Source organism: Passer montanus, unplaced genomic scaffold, assembly GCF_014805655.1.
Source record: "Passer montanus isolate IOZ18808 unplaced genomic scaffold, ASM1480565v1 scaffold127, whole genome shotgun sequence".
NCBI lineage: Eukaryota > Metazoa > Chordata > Aves > Passeriformes > Passeridae > Passer > Passer montanus.
The window spans coordinates 927505-954885 of NW_024359499.1; the positions used below are offsets into that span (position 1 = coordinate 927505).

Genomic DNA, 27381 nt, shown 5'->3' on the forward strand with positions numbered 1-27381 from the left:
CTCCAAATGCAGCTATTGCTGTTTGCCCAGAATTGTATTGTAAAACACGACCCGAAGCCTGCGTTCATCGTTCATCGGTGGACAGGAACTGTATTCTTCGGTTCATCTCGAAGGAAGGAGGCAGCATGAATATGATTTACTATGAAAAGAACGAGACCCTGCCTCGGGCCAGAAAAACAGTATAAAAACAGACTGTACCAGACCGCAGTTGTGAACTGTGGGGGATTTGGTGTGATAGAGACCAAATCTGTTCACCCAGCTCCGATGCCAGGGTTGGTGTTGTCCTTGATTGTTGGCTGTCGGGACTGTATATCGGTCACAAGTAAATCTTATTTTTACTTTTATTACATTGGTTGTATTGATTTTTACATATAAGATTGTGGACAGTCAAAGAGGTAAATAAAAACCCCCTAAAAAGATCTTTGGCCAATTCTTAAGTCTTGGATGGGAGTTTTCTCTGTTGAAAACTCACCCTTAGTTCTGCCTTTTAGCATTTTCTGCTGGATCATTCATGAAGAAAAGCCTCACTCTTGCTGGCCAGGGAGAATCACACCAGCTTACTCCCAGGCAGAATGTTTTATCCCTTTGTTTTGCTTTCAGCAGGAGCCTGGACATTTTCTCATCTCCAGCACCAACATGGAGCATTTTGAAGATTTATGTTGTGCATTACCTCCTTGGAAACACCAGTTCCTCTTCAAACCCTTCAGTACATCCTGTTGTGGAAAGGCAGGGATGGGTCTGCTGGCTGCTCTCACGGGGTCACATCCTGCTGTGACCCAGTTCTGCTGCTGCTTCAATCTGCCCAACCGCTGAGCTTCTGCCCAGCCACACACTGGTCATGTCACTTTTGGAGCTGAATCCTCCTGAGCCCTCTGCAGAGGAGCAGGGCTCATCAGGGAAGGGAGAGCAGCTACAGACCGCTCCAAGGTCAGCATCAGAGCCTGGGAACTCTCCCTGCACGTGTCAGAGGGGCACAAGTGGGGCAGAGCCATGGATGGCACCAGTGAGTGCTTCCTCGTGAGTGCTGCACTCCCGAAACAGGGCCTGTTCCCTTCTTTGCTTCCCCACTTCTCACTGGCTAAAGAATGATGGAGCAGTTTGGGGGCAGGTGTCAGGAGAGGCTCCTGAACATCTGGAATGAGTGGTGAGCTGTTTATGGGGGGATCAGGTAGCAGGGGGAGGATTTGGAGCCATCAGAGGCTCCTGGGCAGAATGCTTCAGTTTGCCCTGAAACCGAGAGAATCTGTGTTTTGCACATGGACAGATGAATTAATGCTGGGCTGTGGTGGACACCATTCATCCCACATGGCCGTGGTGGACAAAGGAGCTGTAATTTTTTGCAACTGCAGCTCTACTGTAACAGTATTAGAATTATGGAATTGATTAATTTGGAAAAGGCCTCTAAGATCATTGAGTCCAACCATTTCCCCAGCACTGCCACGTTCAGCACTAACCCACGTCCCCAGGGGCCACATCCACAGGTCTTTTGAACACTTCCAGGGATGGTGATTCCACCACTGCCCTGGGCAGCTGTGCCAGGGTCTGGTCAGCCCTTCAGGGAAAAGATTTTCCCCAATATCCAGCCTGAACCTCTCCTGGCACAACTTGAGGCCATTTCCTTCTTGGCCACCTGGGCACACCTGGGCTTGTGTTCAGCCCTGATGATTCATTATTGCTGTTGACTGTAACTGTAGTCTTTTCCTCCTCTCTGCTCCATGCCCTTCTCCAGCAGACCTTGCAAGAAATTCTCTCATTAGGCAGTCCTCCAGGCCTGGCTGGTCTCTGTGCCACAGATCTTACAGCTGGAGCAGCTGTTTTTCACTACTGGGCTGAAGCTGCAAGCAGAGACACACCTGAGGGTAGCTGCTTGTCTAACACAGGGTTTGCACAAACCCTCCACAGTAGTCAGACATATGTCTGGAAGGTAGAGAACAGAAGCTAAACTCCTACTGGCTCAGGAAATATTTTATTCTTTATACTTTCATTAAAAAATAAACATAGGAAACGAAACCACAGAACACTTGTGTGATAGAAACAAACGCAGAAGGTCAGAGCATTGGCTGAAAGTGCATAATTAGGTCATGCTACCACGTCCCTGATCCCACCCTGTCCCCAAGCAAGGAGTCAGCAGGAAGCTCAACGAGCAGCACTACATGGAGCCCAGGCACTGTGGGGCCAAGCTGATGGCAGAGGGGAGCCCGTGCTCCCAGGAACGCAGTGAGGCAGGACATGCTGAGCAGGGAGTGCTCCACAAGCTGCTGTGAGCCACTGGTGGAGCCTCACCTGGGCTCATGGGGCAGGCCAGGGATAGCAAGTGTCACAGGATGTGGAGTTATGAGACAGGGGAATAAACAGCTGAGAACAAAGGGCAAAACAGAATCCTGGATGTCACTCCAGAACAGCCCTGGAAGCAGAAAAATCCTAGATAAAAGGAAAACCAACACAATGAACTTGAGTGAAAGGCTGCCTTGGGTGTGCTGGACTCAGGCCTGTCTGGGGACAAACCCCAGTGACTCACCCAGCAGGACCTTGGTGGGCAGCAGCCACTGTGTCCCTGCTCTCCTGGCCTCAGCTCAGGTGGCCTCTTCACAGGGTGGGGCACAGGCACGGCCAAGCTCCCGGTGCCACACATCATTTGCAGCTGGAGCTGTCAAGCTTTTTGAGGAAACACGATGTGATGAACCTTGCTGAGCACCTGATTGAGAGCACAAACACGGCAGATGCTTCTGTGGCAGGCAATGAGCTCCTCCCCTGCCTCTGTCCCTGTGGCCTCAGGCTCTGGTCACAGTAGCTGACAGCTTTAACCTTCGACTCCTTTGCGTGCAGCGCTGCAAGGACCCTGCAGACACAGTGACAGTGCAGGGCCCTCACTCACGTCACCCAGCCTGGCTCTGCAGCCACGTGTGCTCAGGGAGCGCGTCGGAACATTCAGGATGTACACGATGATTTGAAGCTGGAACATAAGAGCAGCTGGACTCACCCTCACACACCCACACGGCTGAGAGCGACCCGAGGACCCGCGGGGTCCTGCGGCGGCTGAACAGGTGACCCAGGGCTATGTACATGTCCTTGGGAGGGGTCACCAGGCTGGCTGAGACCAGGCTGGGGCAACTCTGCTCTGCCCACAGACTGAGCCACAGGAACAGCAGAGAGTGCAGCTTCTCCTGACCCATTCATCCCCTTCCTCCAGCTTCCCACAGAGCCCCTGATTTCAAATGACTGCTGAGATCACACAGTTATGCACATGCTCTAGTCACAAGCAGCACAGAAAGCTGCTGTTCTGGTGCCTATTCCCATAGCATCCACAACTCTCAAGAACAGTCACTGCAAATCATTTTGGGACTCTTCCTCCAGCCGAGACATTTTAGAATGTTTTTCTTTGCGAGCTCCCTCCTGATCACTTCTCCCGAAGGACGCAGACCCCCGCGTCGCAGCGCTGCATCCCCAGGGAGGTGACCACTTCCCAGCTGTCAATGATGGGGTCGTAGCACTCGATGCTGCTCAGCAGGGAGTTGCCATCGTATCTGCCAGGACAGAAAGTTACACATGAAGGGTGATGCTGGAGGAAGAGGCTGAGGCATTCAGAGCTCTTCCTGGGAGGCTGGAATAGCCCAAATTATAACCCCTGCATCAGGCTGCCATTGCTGTCTGCTGCCTGCCTGGGCCCTGGACCTTTTTTGCTGCCTGTTCTGGCTGGGCACAGCGACCCTGTGGGTGTCTCCTCTCACAGAGGAGAGGCCCATGGAAGGGGCAGCAGCTGTGTCCCCGGGGGTCACTGGCTGAGCAGGCAGAGCTGCAGGGCCCTGGGCTTACCCGGCGATGGCGTAGAGCCGGCCCCGCAGCACGGTGGCCCCCACGTAGCAGCGCGGCGTGGTCATGCTGGTCACCGTGGTCCAGGAGTCGGTGCGGATGTTGTAGGCCTCCACCGAGGAGAGGTGTGCTGTGCCATCGAACCCGCCCACCACGTAGATGTGGTCATTGAGCAGAGCCACGCCAGCCCCTGCGGAGGGAAGGTGGCACAGTCACACCCACGAGTGACACGGCAGCACTGGGCTCGCTGCCACAAGGTGAACAGGTCAATTCCTCCCTCTCCACTGGACATTTTTTACACTTGTACCTCCCCAAAAGTGCTGACAACCGTGTTTTCTGTTTTTGTTGTCTCCAATATGAAACATGAAAACATCTCACTCCACTGAACACTGGTGAGTCTGTGGCATGGGGGCTGGGCAGCACCGGAGGTTTACCTGGGCTGACAGCTGACCACAGGTGTGTGAGCAGAGCAGCACCAGGCCCGCTCTGCTGGCAGGCAGCTGGCTGGGGCTGTCAGCCAGAGACAGGCTCCTCTGGTGCTGCTGAGTCCCTGGTGTCACTCAGCTCCTGGAGAGTAGGGGCACACTGCTCCATGCAAAGCTGGAGGACGGATTTCCCTGACATTACTCCTCTGCAAGACAAAATGAAAACTGGTTTCTACATTGTTGCAGAGGCAAAGGTGGCTGGAGCAGCTGCCTGAACAGGTGTTCTCACAGTGAAAGCAGATCATAATATGCTGCTCCCACTGGGAGTTTATGAAACCAGAATAACCCCCACCAGCCCTAGTTCCTCCTTGGCAACCCCTCAGGTACAGCACTGGAGGACACTGTGACATTACCATGCACTCAGTGGCCTCAGGGGCTCCTGCTCCTGCACAGTCAGCCCTGTCAGGCTGTCACCACCCACATGGAACCCTTGCACTAATGAATATCCTGAAGGAAATGAGCCAGCTACCCTGGCATGGATCTGTTTCTTTACAAATATAGCATAAGAGACCTTCTGTTCCCCTAAACACATCCTGCCTTTGCCTGCCTGTCCTTGCTGAGAGCCCCAGAACAGCTGGGAATGGCCAGGCTGGCCCACTGGGCTCTCCAGGAGCTTTGGCTGAAGAGACCAAACCAAGGCCTAATCAGGGAAATTGGGTTCAGCAATGCAACGTGGCCAAGGTCTCTGAGGTAGCCTCTCTCCAGAACCTGTCCTAAGAGATTTAAAGAAACAAGGAGGAAATGATCTCTGTGAATAAAGCCACAATTACTCTTTGTCCTGGTCTTGGAATTCAAACACCTGCACGTGGATAGATCTTGGAGGGTTTTTTGGGGACAAAAGAAATCCTGCAGGGTCCAAGGTCACCAGCACTCACACCTAAGATGTGAGTAGTTGGGGTGTCATTACCAGAGTGGCAGCACAAAAACTTGAGCAAAGAAAGGCCCTTGGGCACACCCACGTTTCAGATCTTGGTTCTCCACGTCACAGTGCCAAGGAAGGAACCAGGTGAGCCAGTGCTGGGGTCAAGAGCCTCACCAGGTTCCGGCTGGCTTGTGGCACCAAGGAGCTCATGCTGCAGCCAAGGCACAGCCACTAAAGCCTCCAGCTCCTGTGGGGAGCACAGACCTAGGAAATACCTGCTGTAGAAAGCTTGAACTCTGCTTTTGGTCTTGTCCAAAGTCAGCCTTCTCTGGTGCCCAAAGCAGGCCCCTTGAGGAAAGCCATCTGATCCTCAAGCTTCCTACAGATTCATGGATTAACCTCACACAGTGCCTCTGACCTAGAAAAACCTGCAGATTTTATCCTGTGTTTTATATGTATGGCCTTCCTGGATGTGGAAAGTGCCCAACTCCTAAATAAAATCCATTCTTGGCAGATAAACCAACACTTAGCAGGAATATCCCTGTCACAGTAACAAATATTTAAAGATTGAGGTTTTGCTGAGTGTCACTGCAGGCACAAGAAAACGGAAATGTTTTTGCAACAGAGCCCAGTTTTATTGAGTACCCTGTCCCTAACCAGGACCACTGCACAGGGATCACATGGAGCAGTGCTGCCCAGGCTGACTGTGAGGGCCAGTTATTGAAAGAAGCAGAGAAAAAGCAACTTCAAAAGGGATTTGGAAGAGGGTCCAAGCATGTAACTAACTGTAAGCACTGGGAGGCACACACAGGTGTGCACACACAGGCAGGGCCAGGGCAGCCCACCAGCATAGCCTGGAGAGCAGGGCAGGAGGCCTGAGGCACACAGCAAGAGCAGGAGGTCAACACAGGAGCTACAGGAGCCCCACGACAACCCCTCTGAGAAATGAAGGAGGATGGAGCCCTGGAGAGCAGGGCAGGAAGCCTGAGGCACAGAGCAGGAGGTCAACACAGGAGCTACAGGAGCCCCACGACAACCCCTCTGAGAAATGAAGGAGGATTTAAACAGAAAGATACTCCAAAAGCAGGATTTAAACTGCATTTTTGTCCTAGATACAACTGCCAACTTAAAGCTTGGACAGAACACCAGGCAGAGAGACAAGTGAAGAGCTGGTGGGGGATAATTATTGTGTGACTGCACCATTTGTGTAAGGCCACTGCTGGGTGACACTGCTCTGGCAGTGCTGCCCTGGAGCTGGGCTCAGGTGAAGGAGCCTGGCAGGGCACACCTGCCCTCACCATGCCCCATGCAGCTGATGAGCACTGACCCAGTACTGTGGTCAGCTTGTGCCTTGGGAGCTCTGCTCCCACAGCTAGGAGCAATGCCTGGCATGAAGTCACCCAGCATTTCATCTGCCTCCCTGTAACCTGCAATCCTGCCACTGCATTCCTCTGTACACACCTTGGCCTGGGATGGAGGCATGTGAAAATTAGTATTTCTCTTGGGAATTCAAGCCAGTAAAATCATTCTTTCTCAAAGCCAACCCACCCACTGGGGCCAGAGCATCCTCCAGGGCAGCAGAGCCTTAAGGCACTGTGGGTGTGGATGTGACAGTCTGGTCAGAGAGAGAAAGCTAGATAAGCTTTCCCATGAATTGGTCTGACGGGGCTGGAGAGAAAGAATGATAGCCAAATACTAAACAATCCACAGGTGGTGTTTGTAATAAGTTGTTTTCCCATAAGGCTGTTTACAGATGAATGTCCTCTTAATTAGCCAGTGGTGATGGTGTTTTGGTTAAAGGACCAATCAGGTCCACCTGTAGGGAGCTAGAGTATAAAAAGGAATGGGTTCCTAATAAAATTGTTATTAGCCCTCTGAAAAGGCATGGAGTGTGTCACTCATTTATCCGTGTCATTTCTGACCCAGCGGTGACACTGTGGGCTCTTACCTGAGCGCTTAGTGGCCATTGGGGTGACATTTGTCCAGTGTCCAGTGTGGGGGTCATACCTCTCGACAGAATTCAGGATGTTCAGCCCATCGTAGCCTCCTGAAACAAAACACAGGAGCAAACTATGAGGCTGCCCTGGGGAGAATGATTTCTGTGCAGAGAGCAGTACCATGGCTGGTGGGCCCTGAGCACGGCGTGGCACTGCCATCAGCACAGCCCATCCTGGTGGGGCAGAGGATCCTGCAGCCAGCCCAGAGCCAGCTCTGCCCCCACACTGCACTGGGCCATGTGGGAGAGCATCACCTCCCCAAACCAGCAAACCAGGCCAGCCCCATGGAGCTGCCTCAGCACACTGAGGCCACTGCAGTGCAGCCCTGCAGATGTGCAGCTCCCAGGTCTGTGCTGCAGCTGCACAAGGCTGAATGGTGGAGGCTGGGCTCTCTCAAGAGCAGTTTCACAAGTAGATACTAAAACCTCTGTGCAGCCCCAGCAGAGGAGCAGTGTGCTGCCATCCACCCTGGAACAGCAAGAGGAAGAGGAATGAACGTGGTTGGTTTATTCAAGGCCAGGTTGGGCAGGGCTTGGAGCAATCTGGTCTAATGGAAAGTGTCTCTGCCCATGGTAGGAGGTGGAATGAGATGAAGTTCCTTCCAACCCAAACCATTCAGTGGTTCTATGAAACCAGTGCCAAGATCTGTGACTCCCCAGGAACAGAACTGCAACAGAGGTGGGTGCAATGCTGGGCCTGCCTTTTCTGGGGCCTAGAAGGTGACCCACAGAACAAGCTTCAGTGTTCTGTCCTCTGGCAATCTCAGTATATTCACAGCTGGTGTAGTGCTCTGAAACTGAAATGCACGCTACAGGAAGAAGCTGGAGAACACACAGCTCAGGATACATTTCTGGAGCACTACAGCCACCATTGCAGGTGCACCCTCTGTCCCACAGCTACCTGCTTCATCTCTGGGCATTTAGACACTGCCTAGGCCACACAAAGTCTCAGTTGGCATTGCTTATCCTCCCCACTTCTGGCATCCCTCAAATGCAGTGTGTGTAAATTGTGTTTAATTTGCAGTGTGCAGCATTCTCTGCAGTAAATGTGGCAGCTGCAGTCCAAGCCATTGTGCAGGCACAGTGAGGTCAGGCAGCCCTCACTGATACAGCTGTGAGTGCCCAGTGAGTTAAACCTCTTCTAACACAGACCTGACAGGTTGGGGCTGCTCAGGCAGCACCTGAATGGTCACTTGGGTAAAAGGCAGGCTGTGCACAGCTCTCAGAGGTGCAGAGGGTACCTACCCAGGCAGTAGATGACTCCATTGGCCACCACGAGCCCCGCTCCCTCCCGTGCTGTCTGCATGTCTCCCAGCATGCTCCACTGGTCGATGTTGGGGTCGTAGCGCTCCATGCTGGTGTGGCGGCGGCTCCCGTCGAAGCCACCCGAAACGTAGATCATGTCTGCAGGGACAGAGGTGGGACCCAGCCAGTCAGCCAGGGGCATGCAGCACCAGGGCCCTCACACACACAGCAAAGCTGCAACATGACTGCAAACCACAGCAAACAGACCGGGCACACTGGGAGCCAAGATGAACCCAGGCTCCTCAGCCTGGCTCACAGGCCCAACAAACACACACAACTTCCATCTGGCCCTTAAATCTGCTTCTTGCTGATGAATGAAAGAGAACACACACAATCCAGCTACTTTTTTTTCATGCTGCAGAACCACTGAAGCACTGCCATGCCCAAACCCAAACCCTGCCTATGGCAAGCCTCATGTCAGTACCTCCCCGAAGTATTCACTCCTTCCCTGCAGATGTTCCAGTCACTCCAGTGCTGGATGGTCACAGCTGTACTTGGTGTCATGTGCTCAGTGTTGCCCAACACTGTCAGCACCCTCAGAGCTTCCCACTCCATTATGTCTCAGAGAGCCCCTTTCCCCCAGTTCACAGACACATGCTGCAGGAATGCAGCGGAGGCAGAGCTCCTCTCAGGATATGTGGGCAAGTTTTCCATTTCTGCATCCCAGTGATGAGAAGGCAGAATCTCAGGCTCCCCTCCTCCCCCAGAGCCTGCCCACTCTTCACACAGCAGCTCAGGGCATCTCAGGCCAGAGCTGAACAGGCTGTTCTGCCCCGGCAGTGACCAGGACACACCTCCAAGGGTTGTGGCTCCCGCCAGCCCTCGCCGCACGTTCATGGGAGCCACGGAGTACCAGATGCCATCCTCATCCGACGTGTAATCCAGGCACTCCACGGAGCTGAGGCGGGAGCGGCCGTCGTAGCCGCCGATGACGTAGATGCGGTCGTGCAGGGACACCGTGGCCACGTAGCGCCGCTTGCGGGTGATGCTCTGGGACAGCAAAGCAACACCAGGGTCACAGACAGGGACAGCGCTGGGCATGGAGACCACCCCCTGCTCTTCCACCCCCTGCTGCTGCTCCTTTGGGAAATGGCCCACTGCCACCCCCACCATGGATGTAAAGGACACAGCCCGAGTGACTGTGCCTGCCTCCCCCGGCTGTGCTCTCTTCTCAGGACCGTGTCTCTCTGCATTCAATATTTCACACTGAATGTCATTTATCCCGTGCTGCTGCATAACCTCTGATGCATCTGGGATGAATCTGTTAGCCTCCCACTGGTAATGGGAAAAAGTAGGGACTCTGAATATTTGATGAAGCTTTTAGCCTCCAAAAAAAATCAGAATTTTGGACACCAGGTGATACTGAGTCTGCCCTGACTGGTGATAGTGAAGAAGAGGCAGTTCTCCACCACATCACACAGATAAACGTGATTTTAATTTGCATAGAAATACTTCTCAGTGCAGGAATTCTCTCTTCCCATTATGCTCCAAAACACAGCAAGCAGTGGGATCATGCAGCAGCCTGAAGACTGCACTGATTACATGGTTCCTATTGACATTCCAATTATCATCACTAACCTTAAAGCTTCACACCCCTTCACTAAGAAACATGATAGTTCTCACTCCCACAACCAAGATGTGGGTCTCTGCAGGCTCAGCTGATCAGGTCTATGACAACAACCCCCTCTCCCTCAGTCACTCTGCAAGCTGAAGTGGTTTCAGCATTCTCCATGTGAATCTCGAAAGAATTTCTGTCAGAAATCCTCAGCAGATTGTACAGGACAGCCCAAGGAGATTGTTATCCAGCTGATGCTGCAGGATCAGTTTGCTCCCAGCCTGGTCAGACCAGTGGGGGTCAGAACCAGTCCCTTACCGGCAGGAAACTCCACTCCTGGGTCTTGGGGTCGTATTTCTCCACCACATCAATGGGGGACTGCTGGCTGCCGAAGCCGCCGATCACGAGCAGCACTTCGTTAGCTCCTGAGGCACAGAGGGACAGCAAAGCCAAGTCAATCCCTTCACAACCAAAGGGTCACCTCAGGGGAACAACCTGTAGAAACTCTGAGCCTTCTCTGGCACACAGCTGCCTCTAAATCCCTGTTTTTGTCTCAGCTCTGGAGAAGGGATCTAACCTGGCCCAGGCACTCACACTCCCTCTGTGCTCAGCAAGAAAGAGAAGGGAGAAACTCTTCAGAGCATGTGGCAGACAGTTGACTGAGGTGTTAGGAGCTGGCTGCTGGAGGGCTGTTTCTCGTAACATCAGAGGCACTTTGAAAAGACAAGCTGCCTCAGAGAGGTGCTGAAGTTCACTCCTTTTTATCTTCTTTTGTACCCTTTCTGCTGTTTTCCCCAAACCTCTCACCACCCCACAGGATCTGTAGGAGAATGGCTGCTTCCCTACAGCCTCCTCACAACACAAAATCTCCTCTTGGTCTCAAGTGACATCCAGACCTGATTTAGGGGACTTTGTTCACCACGTAACTGAGAAACAAGTCAGGCTGTCTGAAGCTTGGAAAACTAATTAAATATTTTCCCAGGAATTGTCTCTTAAATCTTGTGTATTTTATTTCAAAATTGCCTTCCCTCTATATTCTCTGAGATGAATTCTCTGAATTTTTCTCATTTCCTCCATGACTGCTAATAACAGCTGTGACCTGGAGAGTTGTAACTTCCCCTCTAATCACTGCCTGGAAGCAGGCTTCTGTCTAAAGTTTAGAACAGCTTAGGATCCCCTTGACTCCTTGGGCCTTTTCTGGAACAGGGAGTTTATTACTAGAATTTAGGACTGTTCAGCCTTTCATTGCACAAGGACCAAGCAAGAAAAATTAACAAGACTTTGTCTGTCACAAAGCAGAAAAGCTGCTACCTCAGATGAAGAATAATATAAAAAACTGGGAAGGATTCACAAGAGCTCCAACATCTTGGAAAACCTCCCTTCCAGTAAGAAAGCTAAAAGTGCAATCACTTCAGTTCCTCCCATGCAAAGTCAATACATGCCTTGATCAGTTTATAAGCGACAGATTGCTGATATCAGATGGTATGGAATCAATTAAAAGAGCTAGGGCTGAATCCAAAGGATGAACCTCAACAATAATGTGCAGTTTTAACCTGTATATTTAGACTAAAACAGTTTTTAATGTCTTCTTTATCAGGTGAAGTGTTTCAACTAAGAATAAAATGAAATGTGTTATTCTAAAATTATAGAATCACAAAATGGTTTGTGTTGGAAAAAAATTTCAAAGCTCATATCATTCCATGTTCAGGGAGAGTTTGCAGTAGCCCAGGCTGCTCCAAGCCCTGTCTAACCTGGCCTTGGACACTTCCAGGGATGGGACAACCACAGCTGCTCTGGGCAACCTGTGCCAGGGCCTCCTCACCCTCTAAGGGGAGAATTTCTTTCCTAGATTTCCCCTCTTTCAGTGTGAAACCATTCCCCATTGTCACATTGCTGCAGTTTCTGATGAAGAGTCCCTTTCTGGCTTTCTTGTAGGTCCCTTCAGGTACTGGAAAGCTGATGCCATGACAGGCTGAGCTCAAGTACACTGGGACAGAAATTCCCACAAAATGTGCTGAGGCCTGGACCATGCAGGAACAGAATAACAACATTCCCTTCAGGCCAACAAAGTCTGATCAGTGTGTCTCTGACAAACCTAATCTGCCCTCCTCCTTTTGTGGTTAAACAGCTTTCTGTCCCCTAAAAAAGGCCACGAAGGCACTTTGGAATCTCCCTCCATCACACCTGCAGCAGCACACAGAGGATTCCTTGCAGGGAGAGTGGTCCATGCTGGCACCAATGGCAGTGCCCTGAAAGTGCACCAGGACACAGGCATGGCACAGAAGAAGCCAGTAAAATACTTTTCCTTCTTCTGTAGGTCAGTCCTATTTTTATGTTGCTCTTGAGTGCTCACAGCCCTAAGACAGGCATTTTCCAAAAAATTCACTGACTGTGCTTGGTAGGAGTTACTGAAATAAAGGAAGATATTATCATTTATTTGCCTTAACAAGACTAGGGAGAAAAAAAAAGCACCTCTGAAAGGGAAGAGGGACATCTCCATCTCCCTCCTTGCACCTTCCCCAGTTCAGTTATCTTTGGAAACTTGCTGTCACTGTAAGGCAGCTGTCACTCACCTCACAGCTTTATTTTGGACTCTTGATACCTGCCTCTTCAGACATGAAGAAATTCTTCCCACACTTCCTGGACAGCTGCATGCTGGGACAAATGTATCTGCAGGCACCAGCAACTCAGGAAACTGGTTTTAAGGCCACAGCAGGGCCTGGGATTACAGGCAATGTGCTAGTCCCCACACTGGCAGTAAGCAATCGTACTCTATAAAAGAGGCACCTCTCTCCTTTGCTCCAGTCCCCTCTCTGTCCCGCTGGGGACCATGGCATGACAAGTTACTGCTGTGAAGAACATCCACACAGTCACAAGGCATTAGACAAGTGCCTGACACAACACCTGCCAGTGCCCTGGCCCCTCTCAGGGTCCCTTCCTCTGCTGCTCACCCAGACGTGCTCGTGTCCTGGGTCCTTGCATCTGGCTCCGGAGCTCGGGCCGAAGGTGGAATTTCTTGGCTTCGTCCACGAGGTCTCTGCACTGCAGGCTGCAGCGGATGAAAGGCTGGGGAGAAACATGAGTCACTGGTACATGCAATGTATTTTAAGAAACCTCAGAAGAACTGTCCTAAAGCCAACTCTCATCAGCTCAGACAGCATGAAAAGGACTTGTGTGCGGGTCCTGGTGTAGATACTGTATGCAGGGAAATGCAAATGCAACTGAAGACCAGACTGCAGCTGTTGAGTGCTCACAGCCCTAAGACAGGCATTTTCCAAACAATTCAGTGACTGTGCTTGATAGGAGTTACTGAAATAAAGGAAGATATCATTTCTTTGCCTTAACAAAACTAGGGAGAAAAAGAAAAGCACCTCTGAAGGGGAAGAGGGACATCTCCATTTCCCTCCTTGCACCTTCCCCAGTTCCATTCTCTGTGGAAACTTGCTGTCACTGTAAGGCAGCTGTCACTCACCTCACAGCTTTATTTTGGACTCTTGATACCTGCCTCTTCAGACATGAAGAAATTCTTCCCACACTTCCTGGACAGCTGCATGCTGGGACAAATGTATCTGCAGGCACCAGCAACTCAGGAAACTGGTTTTAAGGCCACAGCAGGGCCTGGGATTACAGGCAATGTGCTAGTCCCCACACTGGCACTAAGCAATCGTACTCTATAAAAGAGGCACCTCTCTCCTTTGCTCCAGTCCCCTCTCTGTCCCGCTGGGGACCATGGCATGACAAGTTACTGCTGTGAAGAACATCCACACAGTCACAAGGCATTAGACAAGTGCCTGACACAACACCTGCCAGTGCCCTGGCCCCTCTCAGGGTCCCTTCCTCTGCTGCTCACCCAGACGTGCTCGTGTCCTGGGTCCTTGCATCTGGCTCCGGAGCTCGGGCCGAAGGTGGAATTTCTTGGCTTCGTCCACGAGGTCTCTGCACTGCAGGCTGCAGCGGATGAAAGGCTGGGGAGAAACATGAGTCACTGGTACATGCAATGTATTTTAAGAAACCTCAGAAGAACTGTCCTAAAGCCAACTCTCATCAGCTCAGACAGCATGAAAAGGACTTGTGTGCGGGTCCTGGTGTAGATACTGTATGCAGGGAAATGCAAATGCAACTGAAGACCAGACTGCAGCTAAGATATGGCTCCATCCTCACAGTCTGGCACTGAAGGCTCCTTAAAGAAAATGGCTGCATTGGAACACTAAGGAGAAGCCACTTCTGCTCCATTTAAGCCAGCAGAAGTATGACTAGGAAGGGGAACTGGCAGTGATACTACACTTGATCTGCCCCACATAACTTGTCCTGCACCTGCCACTGGAAAAGAGAGGGAGAGCACAGCACAATGAAACTGTTTAGCTGAAACCACATTTGATGTGCCCCACATAACTTGTCCTGCACCTGCCACTGGAAAAGAGAGGGAGAGCACAGCACAATGAAACTGTTTAGCTGATCACTGTGCACATGGGACATGGAGTTGTGAAGAGGCAACAGGAGCACTGAGGTCTTGTTGAAGAGTGAGGGACACCCAAGGACAGCCTCATCTCCTTGCACAGTGCTGTGTAATTCCCTTCCCTAGCCAAGGGCCTGGACAAACCTCCCTTAAGCTCAGCACACATTTTCCCTTGGGTGTTGGGTGTACATGCTGCTTCAGTAAGACTCAGCCTCTACAGGCTCCTGGTGTCTGTGTGAGGCAGCCACATGGGGCCAATGCTCCACTCTCCATACTGCCCCAAGCTGAGGATGTGCCACCAGTGTGTGGCACTGACAGACCCTCCATGTTCCCTGTGAGAGCTGAGGGCAGTACACACTCTGTCTCAGGCTGGATTTGGAACAGATCTGTTTGTTTTGGCACCAGACCCCTTTCCATTAGCTTAAATTTCAGTTTGAAAGGGACCACGATAATCTAACTGAACATCCTTTAGCTCTGGTACAATCTAACACAACAGCCCATTAGGTTGTCCTGATTTAATAACTTCCATGATCTATCACATCTTAGATGACTGTTGCTAAATCAGCCTTTTCCTGTCTGTCATTCACCACTCAGCACCTGTCAGGTGACAAGGGGTAGTAACCCTTGAGTACATCCTATCACCATCTAACCTGAAGGCTGGTTTGACCTCTGGGCCTTCCTTTGAAATCTTGCCTGGGGTCACTTCCTGTCTGGAATTCAATTTGCACTTAAAAGCTCAATTGTCACTTTGCATTGTCCCCATTTTGGGCTGCCTCTGCAGCATCTCAGAACACAAAGCAGCAGCGTTAGCCATGGCTCTTGGCTGTGTGTTGGTCCAGGACTCACACAGCTGCTGTCTTTCTTACTCAGAGGTACTTGCTGGCCATCTGCACCTCAAACACCTTCTGAGGAGCCATGACGTCCCTGAGATCAATGGCAGCAATCTTCAGCCTGGGGAAGGGGACCTGCCAGCGCCTAGGAATGAAGGCAGAAAGCACTTGGAGACTGTAAGAGATGACAACAGAAAGGTGCTGTGGATATCTGCAGAGACAGCTGACTAATGGCTCTGAGAGGGCACCCTGCGGCTGTGACTGCTGGCACAGCAAACACGGCTCAGCGTGGCAGCAGCGCTGAGCAGGGACAGCTGCTCAGTGCCACCAAACAGCGGCAGCAGAGAAAGGGCTCTGCAAACGTCGTGGGGGCCAGCAGAGCCCGGCAGGAGCAGGAGTGGCCCTGTACCTCGGTGTCGATGACGTCGGTGATGTAGCGCGGCGTGAGCAGCGGCATGCGCACGTACTGCAGCAGCTCCGGCAGCGACGCCTCACGCTCCTTCTTCGAGTGCTTCACCCAGTTTATCACCGCCTCGAACACCGGCTCCTCCGAGTCCACCTGCACACAGGAGGCACGTCCTGATCAGCAGCAGAACGCTGGAGCTACTGCCATGGAGCACACAACGTCCAGCTGCTGCACTGCTTCACAGCGAGCAAGGCAGCAGGACACTTCAGCTACGAGTCCCTCAGGGACATCCCCAGAAGCACACTGAATTCCCTCACTTTCTTTTCCTTAAACCTGCGTTTGCCTTTTCCCCTGCAGCTGAGATCAGCCACGGGCAGTCCAAGTCCCAGAGCAGTGAGCAGTACGGTGAGGAGCAGAGCCTGGAGCTGAGAGCTCCATCCACTGACCAGTGGGAACTCCCAGGACAGCTCCCCCAGTTCTCTGGAGCAGGAGCTGTGATCCTGCAAAATTCAAAGTGCCATCAAAGAGATAATTAGAATCATGTTCCCTTTGCACAGCAAAGTGTCTGCCCTAGGTCCTGGCAGCCCTGTGCCCCTCAGACACTCTGGCCAGAGCAGGTACATTTAAGGTTTCAATCCACCTTTTAAAAACTGCAAAGGATTTTAGCGTGCAGAATCCCAGGGCATGAATGCTACTGTTTATTTCTACCGTTTATTATATTTTATCACTAGTTTATTTCTGTCTCCATTTAGGACAAGCACATGCTGGTGTTTACACCACTTCTGGAGATTACACTGACTAAATCATGCAAATTTGATCCTGTTAGAGAACCACAGGTGCTTTGGACACCTATGATTACCAAAAGCAAAAGAACTGTAAAAATCTCATACATACATATATATATATGAGTTATACATTACTTCTTATTTACACACATATATATGAATTATATATTACTTAGACTTTGTTTTCTTTTGCCAGATCTATCAGATCATCCGATGTAAAAGGAAATCAGACATGAATTTATTATCAGACAGTCTGTTAACTGAGACTAAATATGAAGATAAAAGAAGAGCCTGTGATGAAAGGACTGAGCCTTCCCACCAGCCTATGACTGGTCCCCTTTGAAATCCAGTTTGAAGCTGTCAGGCAGAATGTTTTGAAGCAGGGAGCCACAGAGGTTAATTATGTAAGGCATTCTTCTACGCCATTGTTTTATATTTGTTACAGTGTAATTTGGAATGGCCTCTTTCTCTTGGAATTACAGAGGAAGGACAATTAAAGCTCACAAAAGGAGAGCAGACTACTGTATTGTTTCCAATTTCCCTACCTCCTCTTTAAATGCAATAATCCTGTGTTGATTTATTCCCTCCTGAACTGAATGTCCTCAGATATATTTAACAGTTTTACTGCTCATTGAATCATTTATGTTTTCTGATAAATTATGAGTAACACTAAATGCAGGATCACAGTGAGGACCTGTCATTGCAGTTCTTGAGCAGCCCAGAGATTTTCTGAGGGTGTTCCCTTACCACGCTCTTGATTCCGCACAGCACCTCTGTGCTGGCACAGCAGGACAGACATCTGCTCTTTTTCCCAGACTGGTCTGGGCTGGAAGGGACTTTAAAGCTCATCCCATTCCACCCCGTGCCATGGGCAGGGACACCTTCCAGCAGACCAGGTTGCTCCTGGTCCAGCCTGGCTTTGGACACTTCCAGGGATGGGGCAGCCACAGCTGCTCTGGGCACCCCGTGCCAGGGCCTCACCTCCCTCACAGGGAAGAATTTCTTCCCAACATCAAATCTAAATCTCTCCTCTTTAAAGGTGTTACCCCTTGTCCTATCACTCTCTGCCCACACAAAAAGTCAGTCTTCCTCTTTTTTTATAAGCCCCTTTATAAGGTTTCCCCGGAGCTGTCTCTTCTCCAGGTGAACACCCCCAGCTCTGCCTGCCTGGCTCCAGAGCAGAGGGGCTCCAGCCCTCAGAACATCTCCGTGGCCTCCTCTGGATCCTCTAACAGATTCACATGTTTCTTATGCTGAGAACCCCAGACCCGGACACAGCACTCCAGGTGACGACTCACAAGGACAGAGAAGAGGGGGAGAATCCCCTCCCTTGCCCTACTTGCCACATCTTCTTAAGGTACAATAGTGCATGCCCAACACACTGCCTGCTGCAAGGTCTGACCCAGCCCTTCCAATCAATAAGGAATGTCACTTTTCCTGAGCAGATCATCCAAGAAGCTTGGCTGGGTCATTCCGAAGTTCCTCATTATTTTCTGCTCTCAGCCCAGAAGCTGCTCCTAGTAGCATCACAACCCAGAGGAGCTCAGCCCCTCACAGCACAAAACTGCAGCTTGTCAAACACCAGGCACACTCAGCCTCCCCACTGCAGATCCCTGCTGGAGCTGGGTCTTTCACCAATGCCTCACATGCTTTTTCTCAAGCAGCCTCACTAGGGGGATGTTGGCATGGCTGAAGACCAATTTCAAGGAACACATCAACAGTTCTGCTCTGGCTACCCTTGCACTGGCTTTTCAGGAATCCCACCAAAGATATCACATACACAGGTTTGCCTCCAAGCATTCCTGTTCCCCTGAACTCTGAGCAGTGATTGCTTCAAGCCTTTCCACGGCAGTGAACATCAGCTCTTGACAAAATCCACCTCAATAAATAGTCAAGCTCTCCCCTCATTACCAGGGAGTGTTCAACTTATTCATAGAAAAGTTGGAAAAATGTATTTGACACATTCTAGTCACATAGCACACCCTCCAGAAGCTCTCCTTCAGGGAACTAAATCTCCCTGTAAGCCCTGGCAGAGTCAGACCACCCTGCACCATCCCAGGATTCCTTGTGCTGCAGATCAGCAGGCAAACAGAAGTTAAGGCTTGAGGCTATTTCTGAAATGTAGGCATTGAGAGAACTTATCTTCTCCAGGGAGAAGGAGGGAATGAAGGGCCAATAACTGCAAAGGGAACTAACTCACCGTGACTGACTTGCAAGAAACACTTGTGTGACAACAAATTCTTACAGAGAAGCTACACGGTATTAATAAAATTACAAACTTGAAAAAATAAAAATTGACACCTCCTGAGAATTAAATTTCAAATTCAGGAACTGTGTGAGGAGTCCATCCCAGGAGTGTGGACTAATTACTGACTGGTGTCAATGTTTTATTTCAAAGCTTTGCACAGTAATGGTACTTTTCAGGTTTTACCTGAATTTCATCACACTTGATGAGCTTTTCAACCTCTTCTTGATTTAAGAGGATAAACTCTTCATGCTGAACCACCTCTGGAAAATGTTTCTGGCTGAAGACCTCTGCAGCTTGCATTAGATCCACACAATTGTGTGTCTCAGCAAAATCCCGAATGCCCAAACAATTTGATGGATCCAGCTGGCTTTCTAGAAACTCACAGCAAGCTTGTTTCACACCTACGGAAAATTGGAGGGGTGAATGAGCACTGCATGCTTACTATCAATCCACTGCTTCGGCACGGGCTTCAGAAAAGAAAATTCTAAGCAATAATGAAAATCCAATCCAAATAACAAGTAAAAGTACTACAGAAACATATACATGCATGTATTGCTTTGGAGACTGAAGACACTTGGAGCAGCTAGACCATGTGTTTGGGCTGGTTTGAGCTCTGGCTGTTCTATTCCAATGAAAAAATGACATCAATCTGATACTAGGAAGACTCCAATGTGAGCTGTACTCAGCTTCATGGATTATAAACCACTAATGTGTCTGCTAGTGGACACAGCACCAGATTTCTAGGTCTATGATAACCTTTATAAGGTTAATAATCTGGGTAATCTGGGATTTGGGGTAATTGTCTGGGATAGCTCCATAGGTGCATGTGCAATGACAACAACCAGACTGTTATTGACCCAGACATAATGTGATGGCAGGTAAAATGACATCTAGGATTGCTTATTATAATAATCTAACTGAGCTGTAACATTTATGGGCTATACAGCTCACAATTCCTCTTGGGAATACTCCTGCAGAAGTACAGTAGCCCAAAGAATGGAACCTGTTTTACCATTTTGTTTTTCATCCAGATCTGTTCCTCTACCAGTGAGACCACAGCGCACAAGAAAAGAGAAGTTTGACATAACAACTTATAAATATCATTCCCCCCCCAGTCTCTCTTCCATGCACAGAGGGTCAAACAAACCAAATCTCTAAACAGCAGCAATGATGCAATTTGTGCTAATCTTTGAATTACCTTTCAGCTGAAGCAGACATGCTGCTGGAAGCAATTCTTGGACATTTTCTACTGTCACATGCACAGTTTCTGTATATACAAAGTCCAGCAGGATTTCCATGGTGGAGGCTGTCAGGCCCTGAATATCCACACAGGGTTTATCCTTCTCTGAGAGCTGTAAATTAAAAGGGAGACAATAGCTTTATTTTTCATTAATGTGATCAGAAAGCCCACAACTCTCAGCAGGTTTGAAAAGAAGATCTGTCAGGGCTTTCAGCAGAGATTTGTCCTTTCTATTCTGGTGCTCACTGAAAGGATATAGGAAAGGAGGGAATCTCCCTACAGAATTCACTTAGAGAAATGAGTAAGACACAAGTTCTTTATGGATCAAAAGGACAGTCACACTGCACAGTAAAACCTCTGAGCTGAGATCTGAGTCAGCAGAGATCACATGTGTCACCTGTGCAAGACAACGAAACTGTCTCCTCCATGCAGTACCCCAAGCTTTACTCCAAGGGAATTCCTCCCTAAGCTGGGTACGTGTGACATGCTGCAGTTCACATGGAGTCCCCATCCAAGTGTTGGCCCAAGCAGGTTCTTTTACCCAGTGTGAAAGAGGCCAATCCACACCCAGAGTCTGGGTATTAGATTAATTTCACTTCAGCATAGAGAGGAGGGCTGGGGGCCAAAGCCCCCAAATCCCCAAAGCCAGCCAGACTGGCAAAACTGTTTACTATTAATACACTTTATCAAACAAAGGCATTAATGTTCATTGGCTACAAGCCATCTAGTTCTCTTATTGATTAGCCTTCCATTGGTTAACAACTTCCTTGCTTCTTATGCTAATTAGTCCCATGCTCAGTCTTTCTCTTCCTCTGGGTCAGGAGACTTCTGGAGTTGGTGGCTGTGAGTCAGCAGTCTTGACGTGCCCCTGCCAGAATTACCTTCTACCCATTCAGAGCTGAATTCAGCACAGCTGCTGAACTGGCTTTATCAATTTCTTCCTCATTTTGGGAGTTTTGCCAAGTGTCTCTGTGGCCCAGAAATTTGGCTCCTCTGTGCCCCCTACCAGTAGGACATCCTTCTGCCTGAGCTTTGGTAACTTCCCCCTGGGCATGTTCTGGCCCTAAACCTGAACAAGTCAATTCTACTGACAAGTAATTTTCCTTTCCAACACCTGGACATCTTCACCACTCTTCTCTAAAACCAAGTCAAAGAAAAAGCTTTCTCAACTCGTCAGTTTCCTGATTAATTCTTCAAGCTTATGGTGAACTTCATTCCTAAAATGAAACAAAGTAAAATGACAGTTTGTGCACTTACACAATCCAGCCTTTGTCCCCCAACTATTTTATCACCTCTATGATTAATTTTGGAATAATTTTTTTTTTCCAAGGAACATTATCCTCTCAATGGTCAATCTTTGGGAACAGCAAATTCTGTGAATCCATCAAATTTGCACAAAACAGATTATATTTCACAAAGCATCAGTTTCATGGTTCAGTGCCTCCAGCACAGAGCTGCTGGCAGAGCACCCAATGATTCCTGACCAAAAAACTGGCTGGGGGGCTCACTGATCACACCCTGCACGTTGCTGCCAGCTCAGCAGCATGGCTGCACCTCAAGAGGTAATGATCTTCCTCTGGCATGCTGCAAAACCAGCCCCTGACTTCTGGAGCAGTCAGCACCAAGCACAATGCAGATGAAAGCCCATGGCTTCTCTTGCCAAGAATGAGCCCAAAGTTGGTACACCCAGCTGGGCAGAGGCTCAGGGAGCAGAAAGCATGGCCAAAGCACCATCACTGAGCTTCACATCTGCCACAGCTGGGGAAAAAGGAGGTGATACAGAAAAGAAGAGCAGAGGAAGCTACTCCTGCAGAGGCACTCCATGACACAGCAGAGATGTCTGCTGGGACTGAGGCTGTCTATCATGCAGAGAAACACTTGCAGAGAAGTACAAGAGGTAAAGGTGACCCTTGAAGGAATTTGAGGGAAGAGGCCTTTCAAATCTCTTGACTCAGTGAACAATCTTTATGGCTTCCAAAGTTGGGAAGGAACAGCAAATTACCTTGTCTGACCTGCTGTGTGACAGGCCAGGATTGCATTCAGAAGCTAAAACCAGTTCCTGCCTCGGGCCAGACGAAACATTCCCAAACCAAGACTAAGCTGTTTGTACCACAAAGGACACAGATGCCACCAAAGTTCAGAACTGATCAGACAAGATGTTCAGATGATTCTAATAAGCAAATGAAGACATAGACCATACATATTTAGGACCAAAGATGTTACAAACTTCTATTGCCCTCCTGATAGTTGTAAGCATCAGTTCTTCACACATCAGCCTGGAGCTCATAAAGAAGCTCCTGACCCACAATCAACCAGCCATGCACATACTCTCTTTATATTGGTGACCACAACACAAACCACAAGGACAACACTAATACCATACAGATGATTAATTCCTGTTTCCCTTGTATTTCTGCTACACTCCACCACTTGGTTGTTATTTTGCTCAGTTTACTCACATGCTAACAATGCCTAGTAGGAAGGAAGTATTTAATGTAACTTGATCTAATGTGTGTGATGCAGAATTTGGATCCTAACATTATACCTTAAGAAGGGTCTCAGTGTGGAGACAACTTGATTCTGAACACAGAATCATGGATTGGTCTTGGCTGGAAGGGACCTTCTGTGGACCCACTCTGTCAGTTTGAAGCCATTTCCCTTTCTCCTGTAACCCCAGTGGAAACAGTCTCTCTCCATTTTCTTGTTGGTTCCTTCGGGTACTGGAAGGCCACCCCAGAGTGTTCTCCAGACTCAACAATCCCAATCCTCTCAGCCTTTCAGACTCAGGAGGACTCTAGAGGACTCTTCAGCCTGTGTGTGCAGCATTAGAGAACTGCCTGCAGGGCTCAGTGCTGGGCTGATGGGACACAGACAGTCCCTCATCCATCCATGCAGCCACATCCTTGGACTCAGAATGCAAGATGATGGTCATACAATGCTAACCAACACACAGGCCAGGCAGCTTTTCTCTCCAAGGTGTTCACTGTTTACTTCTGAGGTTGTTCAGTGGCACCAGACACATCTTTGCTGTCAGAATGTCAGACTGGTTTCCCACTTTGTTGTTTAATATCAGAGCTCTGCTCACTCACCCTGAAGGGAGTAAAATAGCCCATACATAGGAAGCGTGCAGCAGTACAGATCCCAAAATCAACTGCAGCATCCAGAAAACAACCAAGGAGAGTCATGTGGAGGCCTCAGGAGTTTTATCTCAAGATGCCCAAGCCGCTGAAAGTTTTAAGGCAGGGGCTGCAGGTTACAGCTCTTTTGTGAGACACAATGTTGCTTTTTCCATTCCACTCATAAATCATTGTGCTGGGTTTGGCTGGGGCAGTTTATTTCCTTCCCAGTGGCTGGCATGGGGCTGTATTTTGGATTTGTACTGAATGTAGGGATGATAATGGAGGTGTTTTTGTTATTGCTGATCAGTGCTCACACGGAGCCAAGGCCTTTCTGCTTTTCACACTGCCAGGCTGGCAAGGGAGCTGGGGGTGCTTGGGAAGCTGGGAGGAGACACAGCTGGGACAGAGGACCCAAAGTGATCCAAGGCATGTTCCAGGCCATTTGACATCATGCTCAGTGTATAAAGTAGGGGGCAGAAGGAAGGAGGGGAGGGATGTTTGGAGTGATGCTGTTTGTCTCCCAAGTCACTGTTACATGTCCTGGAACCCTGCTCTCTGTGGGATGGCTGAACACCTGCCTGCCCATGGGAAACAGGGAGTGAATTCCTGGGTTTGCTTTGTTTGCATGTGTGGCTTTTGCTTTCCATATTAAACTGTCTTTATCTCAAGCCACAAATTTTCCAGCTTTTACTCTTGACTCCCTCCCTGATCTTGCTGGTGGGGGATCAAGCACGGGGCTCTGAGGGGCTTGGCTGCTGCCTGGGGCTAAACCACGACAATCACGCAGGAGAATGGGTCTAAAATTTTGCAACTCCTTTCTTACCCAAGGCTACTTCTTGTTTTTGCCTTACTAATGCAGATACACAAAAGTACTCTGGCATAAACCTCAAATTCTTCTCACAGAGGGAGAGAAATGCTGGCATGACAGTGCTAATGTGTGGCTCACTGTACCCTGGAGAGCAATTACAGCACAGAGAAGCTGACCATGTAAGAACCTGGGAACACCAGCTGTTTACTTTCAGAATAACATTTCTCTGTTCTGAGGAGAAGGAACCCTTCAATTTCTAGAAAACAGCCTCCAAGAGAAGACAGAACAGTTTCCTTCTGAGGTGGAAATCAGCTCTTAAAAGATCCCAAGTTATGTTAACTTAGACAAACAAAGACAAATGCCAGTGCACAGCCAAGATCCAGGGGAGATAAAACTGCTCTGCAATTTTTACTACAAGGAACAACCCTGCAGGTAAAACTGATAGTGTTTCAGTTCTCTCACACTGCTCAGCAAAAGGGGTAAAAGAAAGTGTTGTAAAAAACTTGGGGTTCATCAGGTGATCAGTGGCTTCTTCTCATGCTGTAAAATGGGAACAGAAAATGGGAAGAAATTAATACTAAGCTAGACTGAGAACTTTTTAGAATGTTAATCAGAAGTGAGAGAAGGAAGGAAACTTGAGACACAGAGAGGCAAAGGTAGTTCTTTATGACAACAGTATTGCTGACAGTCTCAGTGTTGTACTGGCCATGCACAGATGTGACACCAGGAATAGTGCAGCATAACCCCAGGAGAAAAGGCCAGGAATGCCATGGCATAACCCCAAGATCAATTCTGAACAAAGCCTCGTGCAGCCCAGCCTGGCCCATCAGAGCAGCCAAGCAGCCCCCAGACCTGCAGGAGGCAAGCAATGGAGTGCTGAGGAAGCCCTGGCAGGGCCTGTCAGTCCGTGACACCACACACACTCTGAGCTGCCTGGAGTCCCAGCCTGGCCAAACCCTGCACCCACAAGTGGCTGGAGAGTGTCCAAGCCCTGTCCCATCACAGGCACACTTGTCGCTGGCACACACAGGACACAAGTCCACTCTGAGGTTACCAAGCTGCCCCTTCCTGGAAGGAAGCTCTCCCACAAACACTCCCTAATTGTGTGCCCCTTGGCAGGTTGGGCACTGCAGGGTTTCCATAACAAAGAAGCAAGTTTGGAAGAGACAAACCAAGCAAAAGAAAAGAAACCCTTAAAGCAGAGGCATTGTGGGAGCATGGGAGAGCAAGCAATTCTGCCCACTGAGAACAGATGTTTTCCCAGGAAGAATTCAATCTCCCAGGAAGATTCACATGTCTGAATGAAGGTCACCAAGATGTTACAGTGAACATGAGGGTAACGAAGCAAGGAGATACATCTCAGGTCAGACCCAAAGCACACCAAGCCCCAGCCTTTGTTAGCAGCCACAAAGAACATTCTGGAGCACACAGAGCGACTGGATCTCTGCACGCTGCCTAGACGAAGTCCAGAAATCAAAAGCAGTGACAGGAACATGGAGGCAAACCCAGAGGAGCAGAGACACCTTGTACTGCTGAGCACCTAGAGCTCCTGGAGAACAGAGTACTTCAGCCTCCAGGGACTGCATTTGCTTTGTGTGTTTTCTTCATCTAATTACATTTTCTTATGCAGAGCAAGAGCACAAACCCAATGAATTTACAAATTTCATGAAGATATGGACAAAAAATATATTGGTCTGAGGTCAGGCCACACATGCATCATTTTGGTTTCTTTGCACAGGACTGTAAACAGTGCTGTCAGCTGCCCTGACAGCACTGAGATAAGTGGGCACACAGAGAACTCTGCCACAGCCTTCATGCCTGGGTAAGACAAAGAAAAAATAATGCTGCAATGACTCTTGGGCTAGCAGGGAGGGCTTTAGGACCTGTGAGCTACTTAACAATGTTTCTCCCTGCTCATGGGGAAGGTGGAAGGATAAGGAAAGCATCTTCCATAAGTAAAAGCTGCAAAGATTGACTCCAACTTATAAAGACAAAGCCAGGCAAAGCATCTGACATTCAACAGCGAGTGCCAGCTCCAGCTGAAGCTGTGCTGTCAGTGACTCAGGGAAACTGCACACAGGTAGTGCAAGTCTCACAGGAGGGGCTGAGAGCCAAGGTGCTCACAGGTGAGATGAGCTGGGTCAGCACCTGGGGCTCAGAGCCACCCCAGCCCCAGTGACACCCCCATGGCAGGGGAGCAGCACGGCCCAGCCCTCAGCCAGTGCCAAGGGCAGCCAGAGCCCACATCAAACACCCTCCCTTGCACTGGAAGGGCTGCCCAGAATGCCCAGTACGGCTCCCACAGCTCTGCGCCAGGGCAGGAGAGGTGCCCGGAACCACGGAAACCACAAATCACCACTAGAAAAACAAGTACATGTATCAGAACTGTCTGGCTTGGCAGCTCAGCCTGGCAGCTCGCTGGGCACAGGGTGGTCACAGCAGACCATGAATCAAGGCCACATTCCCTGCCACAACCTCTTAATTCCCCACCAGGTCACAATAAATGGCTCTGGGGCCACCACAAGACATGGAAATCATCTCAGAGGGCTCCAGGGGCACCAGGACAGAACCCAGAGGGCTCCAGGGCCAGCATGGGGAGATTCACAGAGACCAAGGGCTACCATGGAGAAATTCAGGGCCATTCCTGAGGCACCCACAGCCACCATGAAGGGATCAAGAACCACAACGGGGGCATCCTTAGCAACCATGGGGAGTACCCGGTGGACTCCAGGATCACCACAAGGGGATCCTGGGCCCCCACGGGGGGATCCTGGCCCAGCTGCTGAGCAGCCCAACAGAGACCAGCCCAAGCACTGGGCGGCCCTGCCTCCTCCACCCACGGAGCACCCAGGGCCGGCGGCAGCACCGACCTCGCTGGTGAACATGGCGCAGAAGTAGTCGCTGCAGGCGGCCAGGACGATGCGGTGGGCCGGGAAGTCCTTGTGCTCCACGCGGAGGGTGACGTCGCAGAGCGTGTTGCTCTTACGCAGGGCGTTCATGGCGTTGAGGATGGACTTGGCGTGGGAGTTGGTCATGATGTCCTTGGGGGGGGCCATGGCGCGCGGCACCTGCGGGCACAGCCAGCACGGCCACATGGCACGGCGCCCGCCGCCGACAGGGGGCGCTGCGGCCGCCCGCCCCGCCCGGCCCGGCCCGGCCGCACTCACCGCCGCGGGGAGAGGTCCCGGCCCGCACACCTCGCCTCCCCCCGCCCTTCCCTCTCCCCGCGCCGCGCGCTCTGATTGCGTCATCGCGCCGCGCGCAGAGCGCCCCGCCCCCTGGGTGCCGGGCGGTTGCCGAGCAACGAGCGCGGGGCGGGTCCCACAGCGCCCCCCAGCGGCCCCCGCTGAGGGGCGGGGAAGGGAGCGGAGCAGCGGGAGCGGCTGAGGGGCTGGAAAGGGCTCAGCCGGGGGAAAAGGAGGCTCAGGGGGACCTTCTGGCTCTGCACAGCTCCTGACAGGAGGGGACAGCCGGGG

At 50.3% G+C, this 27381-nt stretch overlaps 1 protein-coding gene across 2 annotated transcripts; it reads right to left on the reverse strand.

Annotated features, from left to right (window-relative positions):
- Nucleotides 1–1947: 1947 nt before the first annotated feature.
- KLHL12 (kelch like family member 12) lies at nucleotides 1948–27171 on the reverse strand. Of its 2 annotated transcripts, XM_039698519.1 has the most exons (13): nucleotides 27073–27171; nucleotides 26776–26973; nucleotides 19937–20090; nucleotides 18922–19139; nucleotides 16023–16205; nucleotides 15709–15858; nucleotides 13864–13978; nucleotides 10332–10438; nucleotides 9253–9448; nucleotides 8399–8557; nucleotides 7106–7204; nucleotides 3814–4000; nucleotides 1948–3524 (listed from the first exon to the last, which is right to left on the reverse strand). In XM_039698519.1, exons 1-13 carry the CDS (start codon nucleotides 27154–27156, stop codon nucleotides 3398–3400), a joined length of 1977 nt encoding a protein of 658 aa, XP_039554453.1. In that variant the 5' UTR covers nucleotides 27157–27171; the 3' UTR covers nucleotides 1948–3397. The 2 variants fall into 2 exon arrangements, with proteins under 2 accessions (XP_039554453.1, XP_039554454.1); XM_039698520.1 differs by lacking the exon at nucleotides 16023–16205.
- Between the last annotated feature and the right edge of the window lie 210 nt (nucleotides 27172–27381).